Raw genomic sequence first — 19,541 nt, forward strand, 5'->3', positions numbered from 1 at the left:
GCTCTGACATTCAGCCTGCTCTGACATTCATAACACTGTAGTCATGCCAAAGCTGGATTCCCTCAGAGTCAGAGATAGTTTTCAGCAGCAGGTGAAGTTACAGGCTTGCTAAATCGCTCCAGCAGGAGTGTGTGGTGAGCTTTTCCAGTCACAGCATATTCATCTTTCCCCTCAACAGACCCAGGAACTAGGTCAGTAGTCCTCACCTAGATCAATAACCATTGCCAGGAGAATGCCAGGTTTTGGTGGGTCTATCTCAGGTTCCTGAACGACTACAAAGAACAGAACCAACTTAGACTAGTGCTTCTCAAAGTGTGGGCCCTCCACCAGCATCAGTATCTTCTGTGAACTTTTTAGAAATGCAAATTCTTTTGCATCTGAAAATCTAGGGGTGTGACCAGGCAATCTGTGCCTTAACAAGCCCTCCAGGTGATTCTGACTGGCAAATGCTAAAGCAGAAGCATCAGCTTAGACTAATCAGAACAAGACAGGGGGTTTCCCTGAATCACATGGACTATGCAGGGTAAAATGAACTCCTGAGTTAGAGTTTGACAAAAATGTAATGTGTCAATGTCTTGGAGTCTGCCCAATTTGAGACTATCTCTCCTTTCTAAGTTAGGTTATATTTAAAATTTGTTTTAATTTAATAAGACAGACTTTTCAGGACACCAAGAGATAGAGACTAGACAAATAGTTTTCAAATGCCCATTATTCCTTATCAAATGCAATGCACAACAATTTGTAGATATTACTTTTTTTTCCCACCTGAAGGTAGAAAGCTTTAATTATTCAATTGAGCTGTCACAAAGTTATTGCTCACACAGTGATGGAGGCAGCTGGCTATTTCTCACCGTACATGGACTACCAAGACTCGTTCCAGGAAACAGAGAGAGTATCTTGGCCTATGACATATTTTCTGTAAGAAAGAAATGACGTGCTCCAGGAAAAATCCAATTACAACTTTTGGCTTACTTGGGATACAAAAGGACAAGATTTTCCTGACCTACTTACAGAAAACTGAATTATCAACTACTGCAAACAAGCAATCATACTAAATAAAGGCACTTAGCCAAGAGATTATGCATGCATTCATTCTCAATTAAACAGCCAGTCATCTAGGAAAGGACACAGTGATCTTGACATGCTTTCCTTTAGTAGTCAAAACATATTAATAATCCATGAGATGTAAAAAAGAAAAACATTTATTATTGAAGGACCTGGAATCTCAGACCCTTTCTGGAGATTTTTCTGTGAGTCTCTCATTGGAATGTGAAATAGGTAAGGCTACTTAAAGTGAACTCATCAGGAAAAGGAAAACAGTCTATAGTTATTTGCGTTCTGTTACTGACATCTGTGTCAATTCCAGAAATGAGAAACTCAATTCCCAAGAGATCATCATTTGTTTTGGGCTATGACCTAGTTTATAAGTAGAGGTTGTTAGTGGCAAATCATACAAACCAACTCAGCTCATTGAAATAGAAAAGGAATATACTGGAGGTTATTAGGTGATTGTATCATTTTCCAGAGAAGTCAGAGATTTGGAGGCCATGCAACCAGAACCATGTCTAGAACCAAACCTCACAACTGGCTGCCTCTTTTCCCAGTAGGCACAAACCCCATGGCTTGTATTATTGATATGGACACTGCAGCCTCTTCCACTGCTTCCATGGAAATTGGCATTAGCTCCCATTACCTCCATCACAGGGATTCTGCCAGGTGCCACCTGTTTTGGGTCACCAGCTTCCAATCCAAAGTCTGTTGTCAGTGGCTTTAATGAGCCAAGTCTAAGTCACACGCCACCCTGGCCCACAAAAGGAGGTAGGGGAAATGAGTAACTGGTATCGAAAGTGAGAAGGAATTCATAAGGTGGGAATACCCTAACAGAGAAAATTGTTCAAAGGTGCCAAGAAATCCAAAAGAATGGCAAATGTTCACTAGATCCAGACTTAGGATCCTTTATATGTTTACACTCCGCTCTCATTTTACTTTTTGCCATCAGGTGTGGGGGAGCAGGCAAACAAGTAAAGCAATCACACACTGTCCAAGTGCACACTTGTAGACTAACCATTTTTGTGGATGGAATGATAGAAAGCAAGCAATGACAGCATGCCCAATGTTGCCATGCTACTTCACCAGACCCGGGACAACATAAGAAAATCTCTATAATAGCAAAAATCTTAATAATAATAATAATAATAATTGAAAAATTTCAATTATTCACAAACTAATGGGTTATTAGTCCTAGAGAAAAGGTTAAAATGGAATCTTGTCCAAATCCTTCCATTTAAATAGTTGACTATTTTTTAGCACATTTGTTTATTTTTAAAAAGGCATATGTGACAGAAAACATTGTGGAACCTAAAATTTATAATTTTTAATGAAACCTGACATGAAGCCAGTTTCCTGAGCAAGGAATATTTTTAAGGGAAGATATTCATTATTTTTAAATTGACATTACTTAATAAGAAATGTGTTAATCTTAGGCAATAGAGGTCAAATAATTAACCACTAGGGGTGTCTCTTACTAGGCCACAGACACCCTTGTTCAAATTAGAAAAAAAATGTCTTCCTAAATATACTTTTTACTTCCATATGCTGAAAATTATCATTGTATTCTTATATCCTTAAAACAAAATGATTTACTGCCATCTACCCTAAATGTTGTAACAAATATATAAATTTATATCTAAAAATAAATGTTATCTTTTTGGGTTGTGCAGTGCACAATGTGCACAACCACACGCGATAGCCCTGGTAGCCATCCCTCTCTGCAGCAAATCTATTCTAGAGTATATTTTCTTAAATCATTAACTACATAGATACATATGCCATACAGATAGACTCCTTTACAAAAGATCTTAAAACTCAGTAACTCCAAAAAAAAAAAAAAGTTGTCTTTCTCCTATGCAACAATCTTAAGCAAGGGTTGGCAAATTATAGTCTTTGGGACAAATTCAGTGTCCAGCCTGTTTTTGCATTGGTCCTTAAGTTAGGAAAGATTTTTTTACAAATTTAAATGGTTGTTTAAAAAACAAAGAATGTGTGAAAGGGACAACATGTGGCCTGTAAAGCCTGAAATATTATTATCTCTTTACTGAAAAAAATTTGCCAACCCCTGCCATAAAGGCCGACAGGTGGTCCAAGACAGAGGGGAAGCTCTGTTCCACAAGGCCATCAAGGACACAGGTTCATTCAGTCATGCTGTTCTACCATCACTCACCCAGGATGTTGTCTTCATCTGCACGGTCAAGGTTGGTTCATCGTCACCCCTTCCACATCGTGGTCAGTGGAAAGGGGAAGGACAAACTGAAGGCCAACCACTCTAGTTTTTAAAAAAGTAAGACCAGTACATCACTTCCCCTTAAATCACATGCCAGAAACATAGCATATGGCCATGGATAACCACAAGATCAGGCGGGAAATGCAACCTCTGGCTGGGCAGTCACGTGTTAAGCTGAAATCGTCAGGTTTTTATTACTAAAAGTAAGCAGGAGAGTGGTAGTGGGAGAAATTAGAAGTCTGTGCCACAGATACTACCCAGAGTCCTCCTGATTTCCTCAGCTGGTACTGAGTAGTTTCAAAAGGTTAAGATCTTCCATCTCAACCACACCACGTATCAGGGTAATTCTCATGGAGCATTTTTTCTCTGTGGGGATTCCTATCAACAACTAACAGCCTCTCTCTCTCTCTCTCTCTCTCTCTCTCTCACACACACACACACACACGCACACACACACACACACACACACACACACACACACACACACACACACACAAACACACAGGCAAGCAAAGGCATTGGAGGAAGTCAGAGCAGAAGGCCTAAGGAAAAGAAGGTGGGAACACAGTGGGATGAGGCACTCATCAAATAAGAAGGTAGGTATTTCAGGATCCTTCAGTTAATGGCCAAAGTAGCTGAAAATTATAATATCCTCAGCCACTTACTCTCTTCCCCGAGGCTGGTGAAGGCACTCCTACTTGCCTGCCTTCAGCAGAGACTACTACATACAAGAACAGTCTAATAGTCTAATCTGAGGATAATAAACACTAGTCAGGTTCCTGATTCATGCAGGTGAATCCAGTCCTTACTGAAATCAGGCTTCCCATCAGCTTATTTTTATTTGTTGGATATTTTTCAGTGATGGTGTTAAATGGTTAAAATAGATGAGGATGCATGAAACTGTCTCTCTGATACTCCCCGCTTTGGTTCTCCAGTAAAACACCAGGCAGCTCTGAAAGCCTGAAGAGCCACTCTGTCTGATTGGGTTGTTGAAGACGTTAGGAAAACTGTGGATTCCCCCGAGAGCGACACCTCTGAATGCCTGTAGCCTTGGGAGGCATGCTAAATCTTCCAGGCCAGGCAAATGTTGGGGAGCTACAGACAGCAGGGAAGGAAGGCTAACACCGAGAGATGGGTAGAGCAGGGGTTTCCCAGGGCACCGAGAGAGGACAGATGATTTGCTGTCAATTGCAGGTTTACCAGAGCAGAGTGCTGTCCTCACCACTAGCCTGTCCCGATCACCAAGGGTCAACAGAACCCTGAGTGGGCAAAACGAAGGAACAGCACACCATACCTAAGGGGGACCAAACAACTGGAGGAAAGAAGACAATGCGGAATAATTCATGGGGGCTCCTAGCAAAATAGAATTACCAGACTAGAGAAGACCATGAGTTTCACAAACAATAACAATAGCCCTTAAGGAGATTCCATTAACACCTAAAACCTCTAGGCAGCCAAAAACTATTACATAAAATAAAAATAAATAAAAATGAAAATAAAAACAATTATGTAGGTTAATGATTAGCATCCAGAAAAAAATGGAAGAAATACCTTAAAACACAGATCACAAAGAAAAAGAGATAGTGTATCTTTTAGAATTCAGTAGCAAATACAGAAACCATTGTAGCTAGTTTAAGCAGAAAGCAGAAAGAGGGAGGTGGGTGCTTACAAAATTGTGAGTAGGTGCCAGATTACCCCCCACCAAGAACTAGCCCATTCACTTTCTACCTCTGCTACAATCAAGAAGACAAGGAACTGAACAAGGGATCCACTGCCCCAACTACAGATTCCAGGAACCACCTCGGCTGGAGCAGTGCCCTGTGTCCTGCCTCCCAACACCCACAGCTAGTGCCAGATGCTGGGGCCCTGTCACTGCTGCCACTGGGGAAACGCGGGTTTCTACGACTATACTGCAGAGGCCCTGATTCCTTCTTACTCCACCTTGGGTCTGGTTCATATGCTTGGTGGGAGAGCCACGTTAAATGTGCAACCCAAGCTGAAAGAAAGTCTGACAAATGTGTTCTTTGCTTTTCTCAGGTCCAACGTACACAAAAACATATAAAAAGGAGTCATATTATCTCCCATATATAATGTACTGTACATTTGTCACTATTTTTGTCTGTCTGGCAAATTCTCTCACAATACTGTCCTTCACAAATTCCAGGATGCACACTTTTTCACAATTAAATATCTCTGAAATCAGATGCTTCTGACTCTCACTGACATCTTAGATTACCCCCATTTCAGGGTCATCCAAAGGGGAAAGTAAATGTTCAATAAACGTTGGTTATTACAGTTATTAACCTCATTTAAAAAGAGGGAGATTAATGGCAGTTTGACATTTTAAAATTGGCTGAGCATCTCATTATGGTTATAAAATAGGATAGATAACTCTTATTTTGTACCATGATGCTCACACAGAGCAATCTGTACATTTTATATCCATGATTTGCAAATACAAATTCCCAACCATCAGTATCTGCACAGTAACTGGCAAATCAAATCCCCAACACAGCAATAACACAACCAATTCTGAGGTTAAAAAGAGAATGTGAACTGATTTTGAAGTAAGGCGCAGTCAATGCTTAGGAAAAATTACAAACGGCAGTACAGAAAAATTGTTACATGTTGATAATTTTAATTTAAATTTTTATAAAAGATTCCATATCAGCTGGGAAATAAATAAATGTGGAGATAAGTAATATGCAAAACAGTGTCATTATTCTTTAGCTAAAAAAGATTTGGATTTGAAAGAATAAACGTTAGCTTCTAAAAAAAGACACTATTCTTGAGGGACATGTAGTATATTTCATACATAAGAGTAATCCACTTTTAAATTTTAGAATTGCTATTTTAACTGTATTAAAAATTAGCGATAACGGGTGTCTGGGTGGCTCAGTCAGTTAAGCGGCAGACTTCCGCTCAGGTCAAGATCTCACAGTTCCTGGCTTCAAGCCCCACATCCGGCTCACATCCTGGGGCCTGCTTTGGGTCCTATGTCTCCTCTCTCTCTGCCCCTTCCCCGCTCGTGCTCTCTCTCTTTCAAAAATACATAAATATTTTAAAAAAGAGTTATTGCTAACCTTTCTGGATGAGATCTTTAGAGATTAACGGTATTTTTTTTTCCCAGTTGGGAAACTAGCCCCAGTACAAGGAGAGACCGAAGAACGCAGCGGCCCCTCCAAACTGGTAGGTAGCAGGTTTAACAAACAAGGGGATTTACTTACAAGGCTTGTCTCTGGCGGCCGCAAGACGGGTAGATCGCCACACCTGCCTGCCCGAATCTTAAGTTTACGTAGAAGCCTTGCCTGGGTTCAGTCTCCAGTATAACGCAGAGAGTCTCAACAACACGTAACTCTCTCAAGGCTATGTCCTTGAAACACAGAAACAGCTCCGGCTGTGGTAACGTGGGCAAAACATAACATTGCAAGGACTGGGGAGGCGGCTGGGGAGTCTCTGATTGCCCGGATCTAGCTCTTGGGTCAATCAGAGGTCATGTCCTCTAGATGACTTCCCCCAACATAATTTAAAATGAAAGTCTTTTAAGAGAACTGCCTCTTTTACATATTCATTTGAACTATTTAAATCAGATCAACTCTAGCTGAGCCTTCAGCGTTTTATTTATTTTTTTATGTTTTACTTTTGAGCCTTAAGCATTTTAAAAGGTAAAACAGACACCGGACTTCGTGTTCCGCACAAATACACACGGTGCTCGGACCTTATGACAGACCTCTAATTGGCCTTGCAGTCAGGGCTCTAGTAGGCGTGAAGACACCCAGATCTTTCCAGTCAGAGCACTTACCAAACTGTTATGTAAGTGCTACATTTATTCTCTCTCTCCACTCAGAGGGCAAGCATCAACTCAGTCTTGCTATTTTTTTGTCCCTAGTACCTGGCCCAGGGCATTCTCAATAAACATTTATTGAATAAATTGTCAAATGAATGGTTGAGCAATAGTCCTATAAAAAAAAAAATACTCTAAGGGTATTGAAATTCAAAATAGTCCTAAAAATGTCTCTCAGGTCTTATCATAGTATTTTCCTCCAGGAAAGGAGGCAAAATTTCAAAGTAGCTGACTTCCTCTTTACAGGAAAATCCCTTCTTTAAAACAAAAGAAATATATACTTCATTGTGAAGTATAGCACACATACATAAAATAAGAGAAATACATGTACAGTTTAACTTAGGACCCAGATTGAGAAGTAGAACATTTCTAGGACCCCAAAAACACCTCCACACCCCCCTCTACATTCCCAACTCACCTCCTACAATACCTGCCAGTGACCACCCTATTTCTTCTCCAGATAACCAAAGTCACTATTGTCCTAATATTTGTGGGAATAATTTTTGTTTTACCATCTATGTTCACATGCCTAAATTACATAGTTTGATTCAACTATTTACTTTTTTTTTTAAGTTTATTTGTTTTGAGAGAGAGAGAGTGGAGGAGGGACAGAGATACTGGGGAACAGAAGGTCTGAAGCAGGCTTTGTGCTGACAGCAGAGAGCGGAATGCTGGGCTTAAACCCATAAACGGTGAGATCATGACCTGAGCTGAAGTAGAACACTCAAGCCACTGAGCCACCCAGGCATTCCTGATTTAATTCTTTCAATAGTGAGTTCCTTTGGTTCATCAAGAGTAGGTTATGATTCAAACTATTCAAGAATATATCATGTCTAATGAGCAAAAACTGGATTGCATATGAAGTGGATAACAAAAAAAATGCCTTTCCTTATATCACACACAGATAAAACAAAGTTTTACAAATACTAACAATTTTCATAATTAGAAAAAGGACAAGAGAATAAAAACAATTCAGAGCAACATGTTTATTGAAGCCGTAGCTAAGCTTTCATTTACAAGCAAATATACTCAAAGGGAAAAAAAAAAATCACAAGACAATATTTTCAAATGTTATACCATCTACATAAAAATTAAACTTGCAGAATTTACAAATTAATATTCTGAGCAGACCGATAAATTATACATCCTTTTGCAAAATCCAATCTACAGCATTTAAAAATTCATACAGTTACAAGGTAAGACATTCTTTACAATCTACTTATTTACATACCTTTTCCCACCGCAAATGATAGAGCTCTCATAACTACCAAGGTTTGCAAACACAGTGTATTTAAAATATATTTAGCAGCATATAAAAAAATTAGATAAAAGGGGAAGGAAAGACTATTAAATAAAAATGAAATTAAAAGGTGATAATAGAAACAACTCCATAGGAAAATAGATCAAAATATATTTCTGTTAGGACATCAAAATTGTCTTCCATCGCAGAATGTATGCACAGCACTAATAAAACAATTTAACAGCATTTTAGTCCTGAGCACAGAATATAGCACAGCTGTAAAACTTTGGTCAATACAAGTAAACATCAACATTTAACACAAACTGTTTAACATTTTCTGTTAGTAGAGGACGGTCAATTCCACCTTATGCAAAATCATCAATCATATTCTCCTATCTTATTTTTTTCCATTATATTAAAAGAGCTTCGAAATTTGGGAACCCTCTATAGACTGATATAAATACCAGACAGACGGACCACAATTTGACTAACATTCCCAGTATGTTTAAATATGTAAATCATCTGAACAGACTATATGATGAATTACCAATGGGTTGCATTGTATTCTGGGGGTTTTCTGTCACAAAAGCAGTCATCTTACAATTCAAATAATTTTAAGGTGTTTTTTAATAGCTAGGCACAAAAATCCAGCCACAATAAAGTGTGAATCAAGCAGTATACCGATTATAGGATATATATGTTTGGGAGATATTAAAATTAAGCACACAGGCTAGTACACAATTTTATTAGAATACCATTTATATTCAGCAGTTGGATTCAGATATATTTTCCAGTTAATCCGATTCATAAATTTTCGCCTATTACGCAACTTTTCCATAATGAACGTACAGAGTATTATCACAGTATTCAGTTTATGACTATCTTCACTCATGTTTAATTACTGGCAATATCTTCCCCCAGATCTCCTATGTCAGAGATCTGACCATCTTGCAAATTGCGAGCCTTCCAAATTCTCACAGTTCGATCACTATGGAACAAATTAAAAATGAACACGTGAAAAGAGGCAGGAAGATAAAGAAATAGCTTTTAGAATTACTGTGAAAACATTTTCTGAAGAGGACTTTAATATATGTAAGTAAAAATATACATAAGTATATCAAACAGATACACATAATAATATAAAAAATAATTCATATTATCAAGGGCTTACTATATGGCAGGCATTGTTAGTATGTGCCCTTTATATATAAATACATTCAATTCTCTTTAACTACCATAGAGATAGATAATGCTATGATCCCATTTATATTGATGAGCAAATTTAGGTCCAGAGAGGTTAAGTAATTGGCTCAAAATTACAAAGTACATGACAGAACCAAGATTTCGATCTAGGCAGTTTGGTTCCAGGGCCCCACCTCCTAATCACTACACTGGATCTGCACTCATTATTTCAAAAAACAATATGCGATACAACATTGGTCAGAGATCTTCAGGCACAACAGCCCAGAGTAAGGTTACAGTAAGGCTTCTGGGAAGGGAGGAGATTGGAGCAGGGATTCCAGGAATTGGTGAATCTGGCAAGAGTCAGAATTATGTTCACATGAAATCAGCGTAAGCCCATGGAAAAAACAAGAGGCTACTGAGAAGTGGACTAATACTCCACTATCATGGAACATGGAAGATTCAAAGTGTTTCTGAGAAAACTTGTTTTTGTTCACCCACCATGTGGGTACTGGGGAATAGTCATTAAACAATCATATTTCTTACTGTATTTCTCATAGCTTTAAGGGAGTGTTAGTTTTCTCCAATTATCTAATAAACTCAAAGCTAAAAGAAAGAGTTTCCATAGAATTTCATAGTTAAAAGGCATTTCAGAGATTATGCAGTCCATTTCAAGGATGAAGAGAGTTTAGTTACCTATCCAATGTAACATAGTAAAGGGCAGAGGTGAGCCTCGGATCCAGGCTTTCTAGTTTTTAATCAATAATCTCTGTTCTCCCTAAGAGTTCTTATTAACAAGCAAAAAAGAAACTTTCTTTTTCTTTTTTTGAATCTATATAAGATGATAGATGTTAACTAAATTTATTGTGATAATCATTTTACAATATATGTAAGTCAAATTACTATGCTATATACCTTAAACTTATACAATGCTGTATTTCAATTATATCTCAATAAAACTGGGGGAAAATAATAGTCTTCTCACCAACCCACACAGCATATGTATATTGGTAACAGCAAGGGGATATGTTCCTTCATCCACCTACTCATCTACCCATTCATTTATTCAGCCATCCACTCAACAAATACTTATTGAGAACTTGCTATGTTCCAGGCAATATTCTAGGTGCTTGGGACAATTCTTAAAAACAAACAAACAGATAAATAACAAAACCCTCTTCTGTTGTAGCTTACACATTCTAACAAGAGAAGACAGACAGTAAATCATAATAATTAAATTATGAAGTTTATTAGAAAGTAATCCATGTTATAAAAAAAGAAAAGACTGCATGGTAAAGGGAATTGGGTTCTAGGTGATAGAAGGGTTTCAATTTTAAATACAATGGCAAGGTTACTTTTAGTGAGAAAGAAGGACATTGGAAGAGAGTGAGGATCTCTGAAGGCAAAGCATTCTGGGCAAAGGGAGCATTCTGTACTATGGCTGAAATGAGGTGATGTGTTCAAGGACCAGTAAAGAGGTTACTGGGGACTACAAAACAAGGAGCAAGTCTAGAAAGAGCAAGTGCTAAAAGGAAAGGTGAGAGAAATAACAGATGCCCACAAGGTCACATCAAGTATGGCTTCTACTCTAGGTGAAATAGGGGACCAATGCAAGGTTTTGAACAGAGAAGGAATATGATCTAATCTGTGTTTTAAAAGGATTATTCTGGCTTCTGTGTTAAGAGTAGACTACATATGAACAAGGTACCTTGTTTAGGAGCTACTAGTAATAATCAGTTCTTGTAGTAATCCAAGAGCTGATGGCAATTAAAATCAGTGAGTTAGAAGATATGGTGAGAAGTGGTCAGATTCCAAATATAATTTAAAGGTAGAATACCAACAGGATTTGCTCAAGGACTGGCTATGGAGTATGAAAGGAAGGAATGAAAGTTTCTATCTAGCCTGATCAACAGAGAAGACAGAGATGCCAAAGGATGAGCAGGTTTCCTGGGAAGGTTGGGATTTCAGTTTAGGACATACTAAGTCTGAAATTATCAAATTTCCACTACTAGTCATAACCAAGTAATTTGAAGCAGGTTAGCTCTCCTGCTGCAAACAAAGTAAAAATCTGACAAAATATATGGAACAACTATTTTCAGATACTGGACCATGAGGGAGTACAGGGCTGTTGTCCCTGAGAAAAGGGAGAGGGGTGAGCTTCATGACAGCCCTGGCTGTTGCTTTGGAAACACTTCCCAGGGAGTAAGAACTCAAGCAGAAAACTACAGAAGCACTAAGTTGAAGAGATAGAAATAAAAACCTGGGGGATGTGGAGTAGTTGGAATTTTCAGGATCGAGGAGAGAAGAGGAGAGAGCTATGCAGAAAGAACTATGGAGCTGTGGGAAAAAAAACTCCATAAATCTATATAAGGGCCACTAATGTCTCTGAATACTAAGCTACACCATGAGTAGAGTCAGATTATAAGGCCAAGCAAAAACCCAAAAAACAAAAAGAAACAAACAAACAAAACAACAACAACAACAATGACAAACATCTACTAGTGAGCTATAAATTGAACAATTCCCAGAGCCCACAGAGGGCTATGAGCTGTTCACTTTCTGATCAGTAAGGAGATATCATCAAACACTTATGGTATTCAGTAGAAATCCAAGAATTAAAAATCGGTCTCAAAAAGATGAAGCTGAACCACAAGAAACTTAACTTCCTGACGAAGTCCAACGCTCTTTAGAAGAATACAACAAAATCCAGATCTTAAAATACAATATAATGTTCAACATCCAGTAAACTATTACTTGACAAAAAAGACACAGGTAAAATGAGCCCCATAATCATAAGAAAAATTAATCAATACTACAGATCCAGATTTACAAATAAATACATAAATAAATAAAAAGCAACAAATCTAGAAATATCAGATATGATGGAATTATTATATAAGGACTAAGTTATAAAATGCCTCAGTTTTCCCACCTGTAAAATCAAGATTATAATAATATTTACCTTCTAGAGTTCTTATGAAGATACATGAATTAATGCCTGGAAAGAACTTAGAACAATGCCTGGTAAATACTAAGCACTATACAAGTGTGTGCTAATTAACAAATAAGTGGAACTAATTTGAAAATAGCCTTTCTGACTTTATTGGCTATTTTCCTGATTTTTAAGTTACATAGTAAATACATTTGCATCTGGTGCACCATGGACATACTGAGAAAAAGTTCAGTTCTTCAAAAATAATACTATATTGTGGAAGAGAGGTGTTACAGTAACATCATACTTCACCCACCAGACCTCAGTGATATATAATACTTTTATAGTCTTGTATTATGTGTCCCACAACTTTGGGAAGTATTCAGTTATTTTCCATAAATTACCAAGGACACAGAAAGCTTCCAAGAGAATAAACAAAAGTGGTGAGTCTTGAGAAAGTAATATATCTTGGAAATAACATCAATGAAGCACCAAAGGTAGGCACCTTAGAAAAACACAAAATAAATGAACTTTGAAGTACTTTGGAGATATGAGAAAGTAAATCTAAATGAAAAGAGGGATTTGATGAAAATAGCACAAATAAGAAGAGATGCCATAGAAATAGAGCAGAGGTTTCAAAATAAAATCAAGGTAATCATACATTTAAGATAGATGAATCAAGGTGTTCTGATTAAATTAAAATGTGCAAAAATGACCAAAAGGAGATTTTCAAGATAGATATTCATGAGACATTATATTTTATTTGAATGAAACCAATGCCTCACGTTAGGGTATATATATTTTCCTTTCCAAATTACTTATATACATATTATGTCATTTTTATGGTCACAACAACTCTCCACTTCCTTCAAGCATCTTCTTAAATGTCACTTACTCAGTGAGGCCTTCACCCACCACCCTATTGTGTAACTCCCTCCCCACGATACTCTCTTCCCTGTACCCTGCTTTATTTTTCTTCCTAGGCACCTGTCACCGTATAATATATTTTACTTATTTCTTGTCTTTTTTTCCCCTTAGAATGAAACTGGGGGTTTGGATCTGTTTTGTTCACAGGTCTTCCCAAGAGTCTGGAACAGTGCCCAACTTTGGAGATTCATCATGAATGAAAAAATAAGCAAATGAATCCAGCCTTCCTAAGAGGGAGGAACCAGATAGTATTACTATGTACTTATACAGCTGAGCCTTGAACAACACAGATTTGAACTATGAGGGTCCACTTACATGTGGATTTTTTAATAAACAGCACAGTACTATAAATGTATTTTCTCTTCCTTACGATTTTCTTAATAACATTTTCTTTTCTCTAGCTTCCTTTATTGTAAGAATACAGTATTTAATACATATAAAATATAAAATATGTGTTAACTGACTATATTATCGGTAAGGTTTCCAGTCAACAGTAAGCTATTCTTAATTTAATTTGGGGGAATTCAGAGTTATACCTGGATTTTCAACTCTGCAGGGGTCAGGGTCCCTAAGCCCACATTGTTCAAGAGTCAACTGTACTATAAACAGAGGCAGGGGCGCCTGGGTGGCGCAGTCGGTTAAGCGTCCGACTTCAGCCAGGTCACGATCTCGCGGTCCGTGAGTTCGAGCCCCGCGTCTGGCTCTGGGCTGATGGCTCGGAGCCTGGAGCCTGTTTCCGATTCTGTGTCTCCCTCTCTCTCTGCCCCTCCCCCATTCATGCTCTGTCTCTCTCTGTCCCAAAAATAAATAAAAAACGTTGAAAAAAAAAAAAATTTAAACAGAGGCAGAAGGGGAACAGAGATTTTTTAAATGATTTGTTCTAAATGAGAAGAATAGCAAATTTGTTGACTTTCTGGAATTAGTCACCTATGAATGATTTTTTTAATTAAAATCACCAGGGGAACATCTAGCATCAGACTTCCTAGTTAAGCTGAGTGCTAATACAGAAGTAACACTATTCTCATGTAATCTTGGGATTAAATGCAGTGACCAAGGTGCAAATCAGAAAATATGAATAAGAGATCTTAAATAGACATTACAATGACTGTAATAAAAGGGTTTCATGTGTTCTATGTTTCCAGTTATTTACAACTTAACAATATTTATTAAATCTGAACACAAACAGCCAATATAGAAAAAAATCACATAGGAAAAACTTACTCGGCTGCAGTAAAAATGTGGGTGGAATTAACACATATGGCATTGATAGGACTATCATGACCCTTCATTTCTCCGACTGGCACAAAAGTATCCATGTTCCAAAGCTTCAAAATGCCCCCTCTGCAGCCACTGAGCAAAACTGGGTGCCCTGGCACCACTCCTAGGGCACAGACCCAATCCTTATGTGCATTTGGAACTTGCTGGAGAAAGAAAGAGAAATAAGCCGCTGAAGAGGAGCCTTCCAAAATGACAGTTTCACACCAAAGTAAGTTTCGAACATTTCTGTTGACAAAACAATATTTAGACCACTCAATGGCCTGGAAGCCATAAAGAAATTTTCTTTTTTTTTTTTTTTAATTTTTATTTATTTTTGACAGAGAGAGAAAACACAAGTCGGGGAGGGGCAGAAAAAGAGGGAGACACAGAATCTGAAGCAGGCTCCAGGCTCTGAGCTGTCAGCACAGAGCCCGACGTGGGGCTTGAACCCACGAACCATGAGATCATGACCTGAGCCAGAGTCGGACGCTTAACTGACTGAGCCACCCAGGTGCCCCACAAATCATTTTCTATGCAATCATTCTTAATGATTTAAAGAAATAAATTTGCAATTTGCTTTCCAATTTGCCTCAATTATTATCAGTGTTATCAATATTAAAACTTACAATATTAAAAGTCTTGAAGAATCTCAAAGACCCAGAAAGTACACAGAATTTTTCGCATCACATTCTCTTCATGGGAGTTAAGTATCTCACCTTTCTCCAAAATGTATTTAATTCAACAAGTTTGAAAACTACCTGGTATGTAGATAATAAGGACCGCCTCATAAAATCACTGCCTTCAACCTTTAGTAGAGAACATGGAAGCCTAAGGCTTTTTGTAGAAAACTAAAGTAGAGCTCACATATATTTCATAATGAGTAAACAATACTTATATACTCAAATTATATGACTACATTTAGGTATAAATATATTTATATGAATAATATAAAAGTCACAACCATGAATGTATATCTATAAAAGCTTTTGAGGAGCTCCTGGGTGGCTCAGTAGTTTAAGCATCTGACTTCGGCTCAAGTCATGATCTCACAGCCCATGAGTTCAAGCCCCATGTCGGTCTCTGTGCTGATAGCTTAGAGCCTGGAGCCTGCTTCAGATTGTGTGTCTCCCTCTCTCTCTGCCCTTCCCCAACTCACGCTCTGTCTGTGTCTCTGTCTCTCAAAAATAAATAAACATCAAAAAAAATTTTCTAAAGAAAGCTTTTGAAAGCAATATGTTCATCTGTTGTCAAGTTTGTTCTATTGACATTCATGCTACTTGTTCGTTTTGTTTTCAACTACTCTTATCTAGAAGGTATTATTCAATATTGAATGTTGCCCTTCTCATAATTTGTAACCCTGGTAGCTGAAGATGAAACACTCTTTGAGAGGCTCTTCAAGGTCTTATATAGACTACTGGTGGCTTTGAAGTACCCACTTCATCCCATGAAAGGTTTTACATTACCTGTAGAAGGTCTTTTTGAGCTAAGTCCCATTTCTTGATTCCATTATCTCTGGATCCACTAAATAGATTATCCCCTTGTATGGTTAGCGCTTCAATGCCATCATAATGAGGGGGCTCAAAATTGTGGGTGGGACTCACAGTTCCCAGAGCCCCTTCAGTTACGTCAAACATCTAAAAAAGGAGAGAAAAGGGGGGCATCCTATTTAACTTATAAATAAGCACCTATATGCGTTCATACATAGAAACACATACACATGTTTATTAACCAGATATGACTTGTTTTGTTACAATATTTTACTAATCAACTAAATTAACCTTGTATAAATGATTCAGGAAGAACCCAGGCCCTATATTCATGCTACTTTTGCTTATATGTCACATGCTTATATGTCTATAGGCTTTTTAGAAAGGCAACCAATTTTTTCATGTATGGTGAACAAACTATATGTTCAATAACAAAAATACTACATATCAATCCAGTTGCAAGTCAGAAAAATGATATGACTGTTATTTAGGCACTATAATGTAGCTCTGCAATCCTGGTGGCCATCTCAAAATTCCCCTCAAAGTTGCTATTCTAAACCTTCTACTCCACGCAGTTGTCATCATCTCTCTTAGCTATTGACCTTATGATTTCCTGAAAAGGGTCGCATGATCAAAAATAAACTTTCTGGACTCTTCCCTCCATTTCAAAAGTTTCCTTTTATTTTCAAACATTCTCTTACCCTTCTCTTCTTTTTAGAAGAACGTGTGCTTCCTGCTTCCCAGGGTTCATATCTTTGATATGGTTCTAACTCCTACCACCTCCATCACTTACCACCACTTCCCCCATCACTTTCCCTCTCCAAAGGGCCTGCTTCCTAAACAGACAGAAATACTCAAGTCTACCAAATACTCAATACTCTCATTTTAACCACTCTATTTTCGTGTCACTAACCCACTTCTCATCTCTTAATCTTAGGTTCCAAAAAGAGTAGTTATACTTTTCCTATCTCCTTTGTCACTGCATTCTCTTTTTATTCCTATTGGTTCCTACAGGAATTCACAAGGCTGAGTCCTGTCAACCTCTGTCTCTTTGGTCACATCAACTACTCTAACTCCTGAACATCTGCTTCTTTCAAATGGTTCTCAAACCTGCATGTCTAGTCATAACTTATCTGGAGTTCTAGAATTGCCTTTCAAATGGCCTACTTGCCTATAGGAGGATGACTTCTCTTACTTAGTATCTCAAATTTAACATTTCCAGAATCAAATTGTGCATCTTCCCTCATCTGCTAATTTCATAAAATCTGAAGACCATACTAAACTCAGTGTAAAAGATGGTGACAATGAGACTTAAGCATTAGCTGGATGACTGAGCCAAACATCATTAAAATCCTTCCAAAACAATCTTCTATGAAAAATGAGAATATGGGATTGAATTATAAGACAATAAAATCAGGAACTATTGAATGAGGAAAAAGATCAAGAAGAAAAAGCAAAGGATAGGATTGTTAAAAAAGAAAACTGATTAAGAGCAAAGGGTCTTAGGTGCATCTGATACTTCATATCTATCATTTAATAGGAGAATATAATTCAACAACTCTATCATACACACTTTGATGTAATGATCCTTGGAGCCAGTGATGATTAGATCTTGTCCATTAGAAATCTGATCTACTGTAAGGCACATAACAGGGCCTAGGTGTCCTGTTAACTTTCCTGTAGACTGAAACCTTTAAAAAGAAAGAAAAATAATTTTGTTTGAAAATATTTCTTAATGGGTTGAGGTTAAGCCCCAACGTAAATAATCTACATTCTTTATGAAACTGTTCACTAATGCTTTTTTTTTTTAAACTTAGCTCCACCTCCATGCAACTCTTTTCAAATTAAGGGTCAAAATATGGCCAACCTAACCTATTCTACGACTGAAGTGTGAGGAATCCTAAATAAGTTATTCCAAAGTTACTGATGTCATTCAGACAGTAAACCAAATGGCAGCAAAACTTGCCAAAGACTAATTTTAAATGCAACCTAAGTCCAGATAAACCTTAATCTGTTAAATATCCGAACATGTTAAAATATATGACCAATGTTATTAGGTTCAATTTGGAATTTGATTAAAACAACTATATCACTTACATGACTACACAATCAATAAAAATATGGAAAAAGATTACTTTATATAAAACACAAATATTCTCGCATATACACATACACAAATATGTACAACAATCATATATACATGTATGCATACACACATATATATATTTATGCACACATATGTATATATGCACGTCAGAAAGTAAGTGGTCCATTTCATCAGTTATTATAAGGACTGAAAATGACCAGGACATATAGGTGACTGTAGAAAAATGTGTGATGTTAATTGTCAGGGGGTGACAATGAACCTTTGTTTCATAGTCCTACCTCAATCAAGCTGCTGGACTACAAAGACATATTTAACTTGTAGAGTTTCGTTTCTAGAAAATTATTTTCTTACTTTTTTATGATAAATCTACATTTAATCACATTGCTGAAATCAGCAGCTTTCAAAGGACCTAACTTTTCAGCAAAAACAGAAAGTGTAAAGATTTTTAAAAGCTGTTACCTTTTCTGCCTCATGTCATGACTTTGGGTATCTTCCTCCATGGTGTTTTGACTATGAGTCAAGTTTTAACATCTTCAAGAATAAACCAAGTACTCACCTCTTTTCTCATTTTCTCAAACAAGCACTGTGTTCAATTTTCTACATTTTGTTTCTAAAGCAGACTCATGACTGTATTTCTTCTTTCTCTCTCATCTATTTATCTATAAATTATGTTTATTATTCTTTCTCAGTCATATGTTAACATATTACAAGTTATAACTAGTTATTTTCAGTTTCTAAAATATCCTTTTTATTTATCATTGACAAATCCCTCTAGATGGGAGGCACTCTGTATTACCTGAATTACAAACTTCACTCAGTATCCTATAATTGCCTGTTTAATGGCCATTATCCTCCATTACAAAATGAGCTCTAAGAAGGCAGACACCACATTTGTCTTGCTCAGTCTTTATTCCCAGCACCCACCATAGTCTTGGTGCAGTGCCTGACAGAATTGAAGTTGAAAAAATACTTAACTAATAAATGAATATTCCCTTGCTGCCAAAATTTTAAGAACTAGAAAAGAAGCTAAAATAAACACTCAACTGAGGGATAAAAGCTCACATTTCATGGCAAATAAAAATCAAATCAGAGATATAACACCTTACATTTCAATTTATCATTTTTTACCCATTTTATATTAATATTTAATCTCTTATATACATTTTATATTCATAAAACCCCTATAAAGATTTATGCCCCCAGTAATTAACTTAAGCTTATAAACTAAAAATTTTGAGATATAAAATGTTTAAGTGATGCTGCCCCTCCCCCCAAAACAACAACC

At 37.1% G+C, this 19,541-nt stretch overlaps 1 protein-coding gene and 1 long non-coding RNA gene across 15 annotated transcripts in view; one reads left to right on the forward strand and one right to left on the reverse strand.

The window, feature by feature from the left end:
• The window catches only part of LOC144616921 (uncharacterized), a 28,884-nt gene extending 15,038 nt beyond the window's left edge, over positions 1-13,846 (forward strand). Inside the window, exons 3-6 of one of the 4 annotated variants that reach the window (XR_013556788.2) lie at positions 3,786-3,876; positions 6,411-6,469; positions 9,286-9,456; positions 13,517-13,846. This is a non-coding gene — a long non-coding RNA (uncharacterized LOC144616921). The remainder of the gene's footprint in view (positions 1-3,785; positions 3,877-6,410; positions 6,470-9,285; positions 9,457-13,516) is intronic. The other 3 variants (XR_013556785.2, XR_013556786.2, XR_013556787.2) reach the window with 3 other exon arrangements.
• KIF21A (kinesin family member 21A) overlaps positions 8,096-19,541 on the reverse strand; it is a 148,699-nt gene continuing 137,253 nt past the window's right edge. For all 11 annotated transcript variants that reach the window (XM_060657935.3, XM_060657933.3, XM_081796141.1 and 8 more), the window contains 4 exons: positions 17,723-17,840; positions 16,126-16,296; positions 14,627-14,826; positions 8,096-9,352 (listed from right to left, as the gene is read on the reverse strand). In XM_060657935.3, coding sequence (XP_060513918.1) covers positions 9,259-9,352; positions 14,627-14,826; positions 16,126-16,296; positions 17,723-17,840 — 583 coding nt within the window. In that variant the 3' untranslated portion in view covers positions 8,096-9,258. The remainder of the gene's footprint in view (positions 9,353-14,626; positions 14,827-16,125; positions 16,297-17,722; positions 17,841-19,541) is intronic.

The sequence above is a fragment of the Panthera onca genome, chromosome B4 (assembly GCF_046562875.1).
Source record: "Panthera onca isolate mPanOnc1 chromosome B4, mPanOnc1 haplotype 2, whole genome shotgun sequence".
In the NCBI taxonomy this organism is placed as follows: Eukaryota; Metazoa; Chordata; class Mammalia; order Carnivora; family Felidae; genus Panthera; species Panthera onca.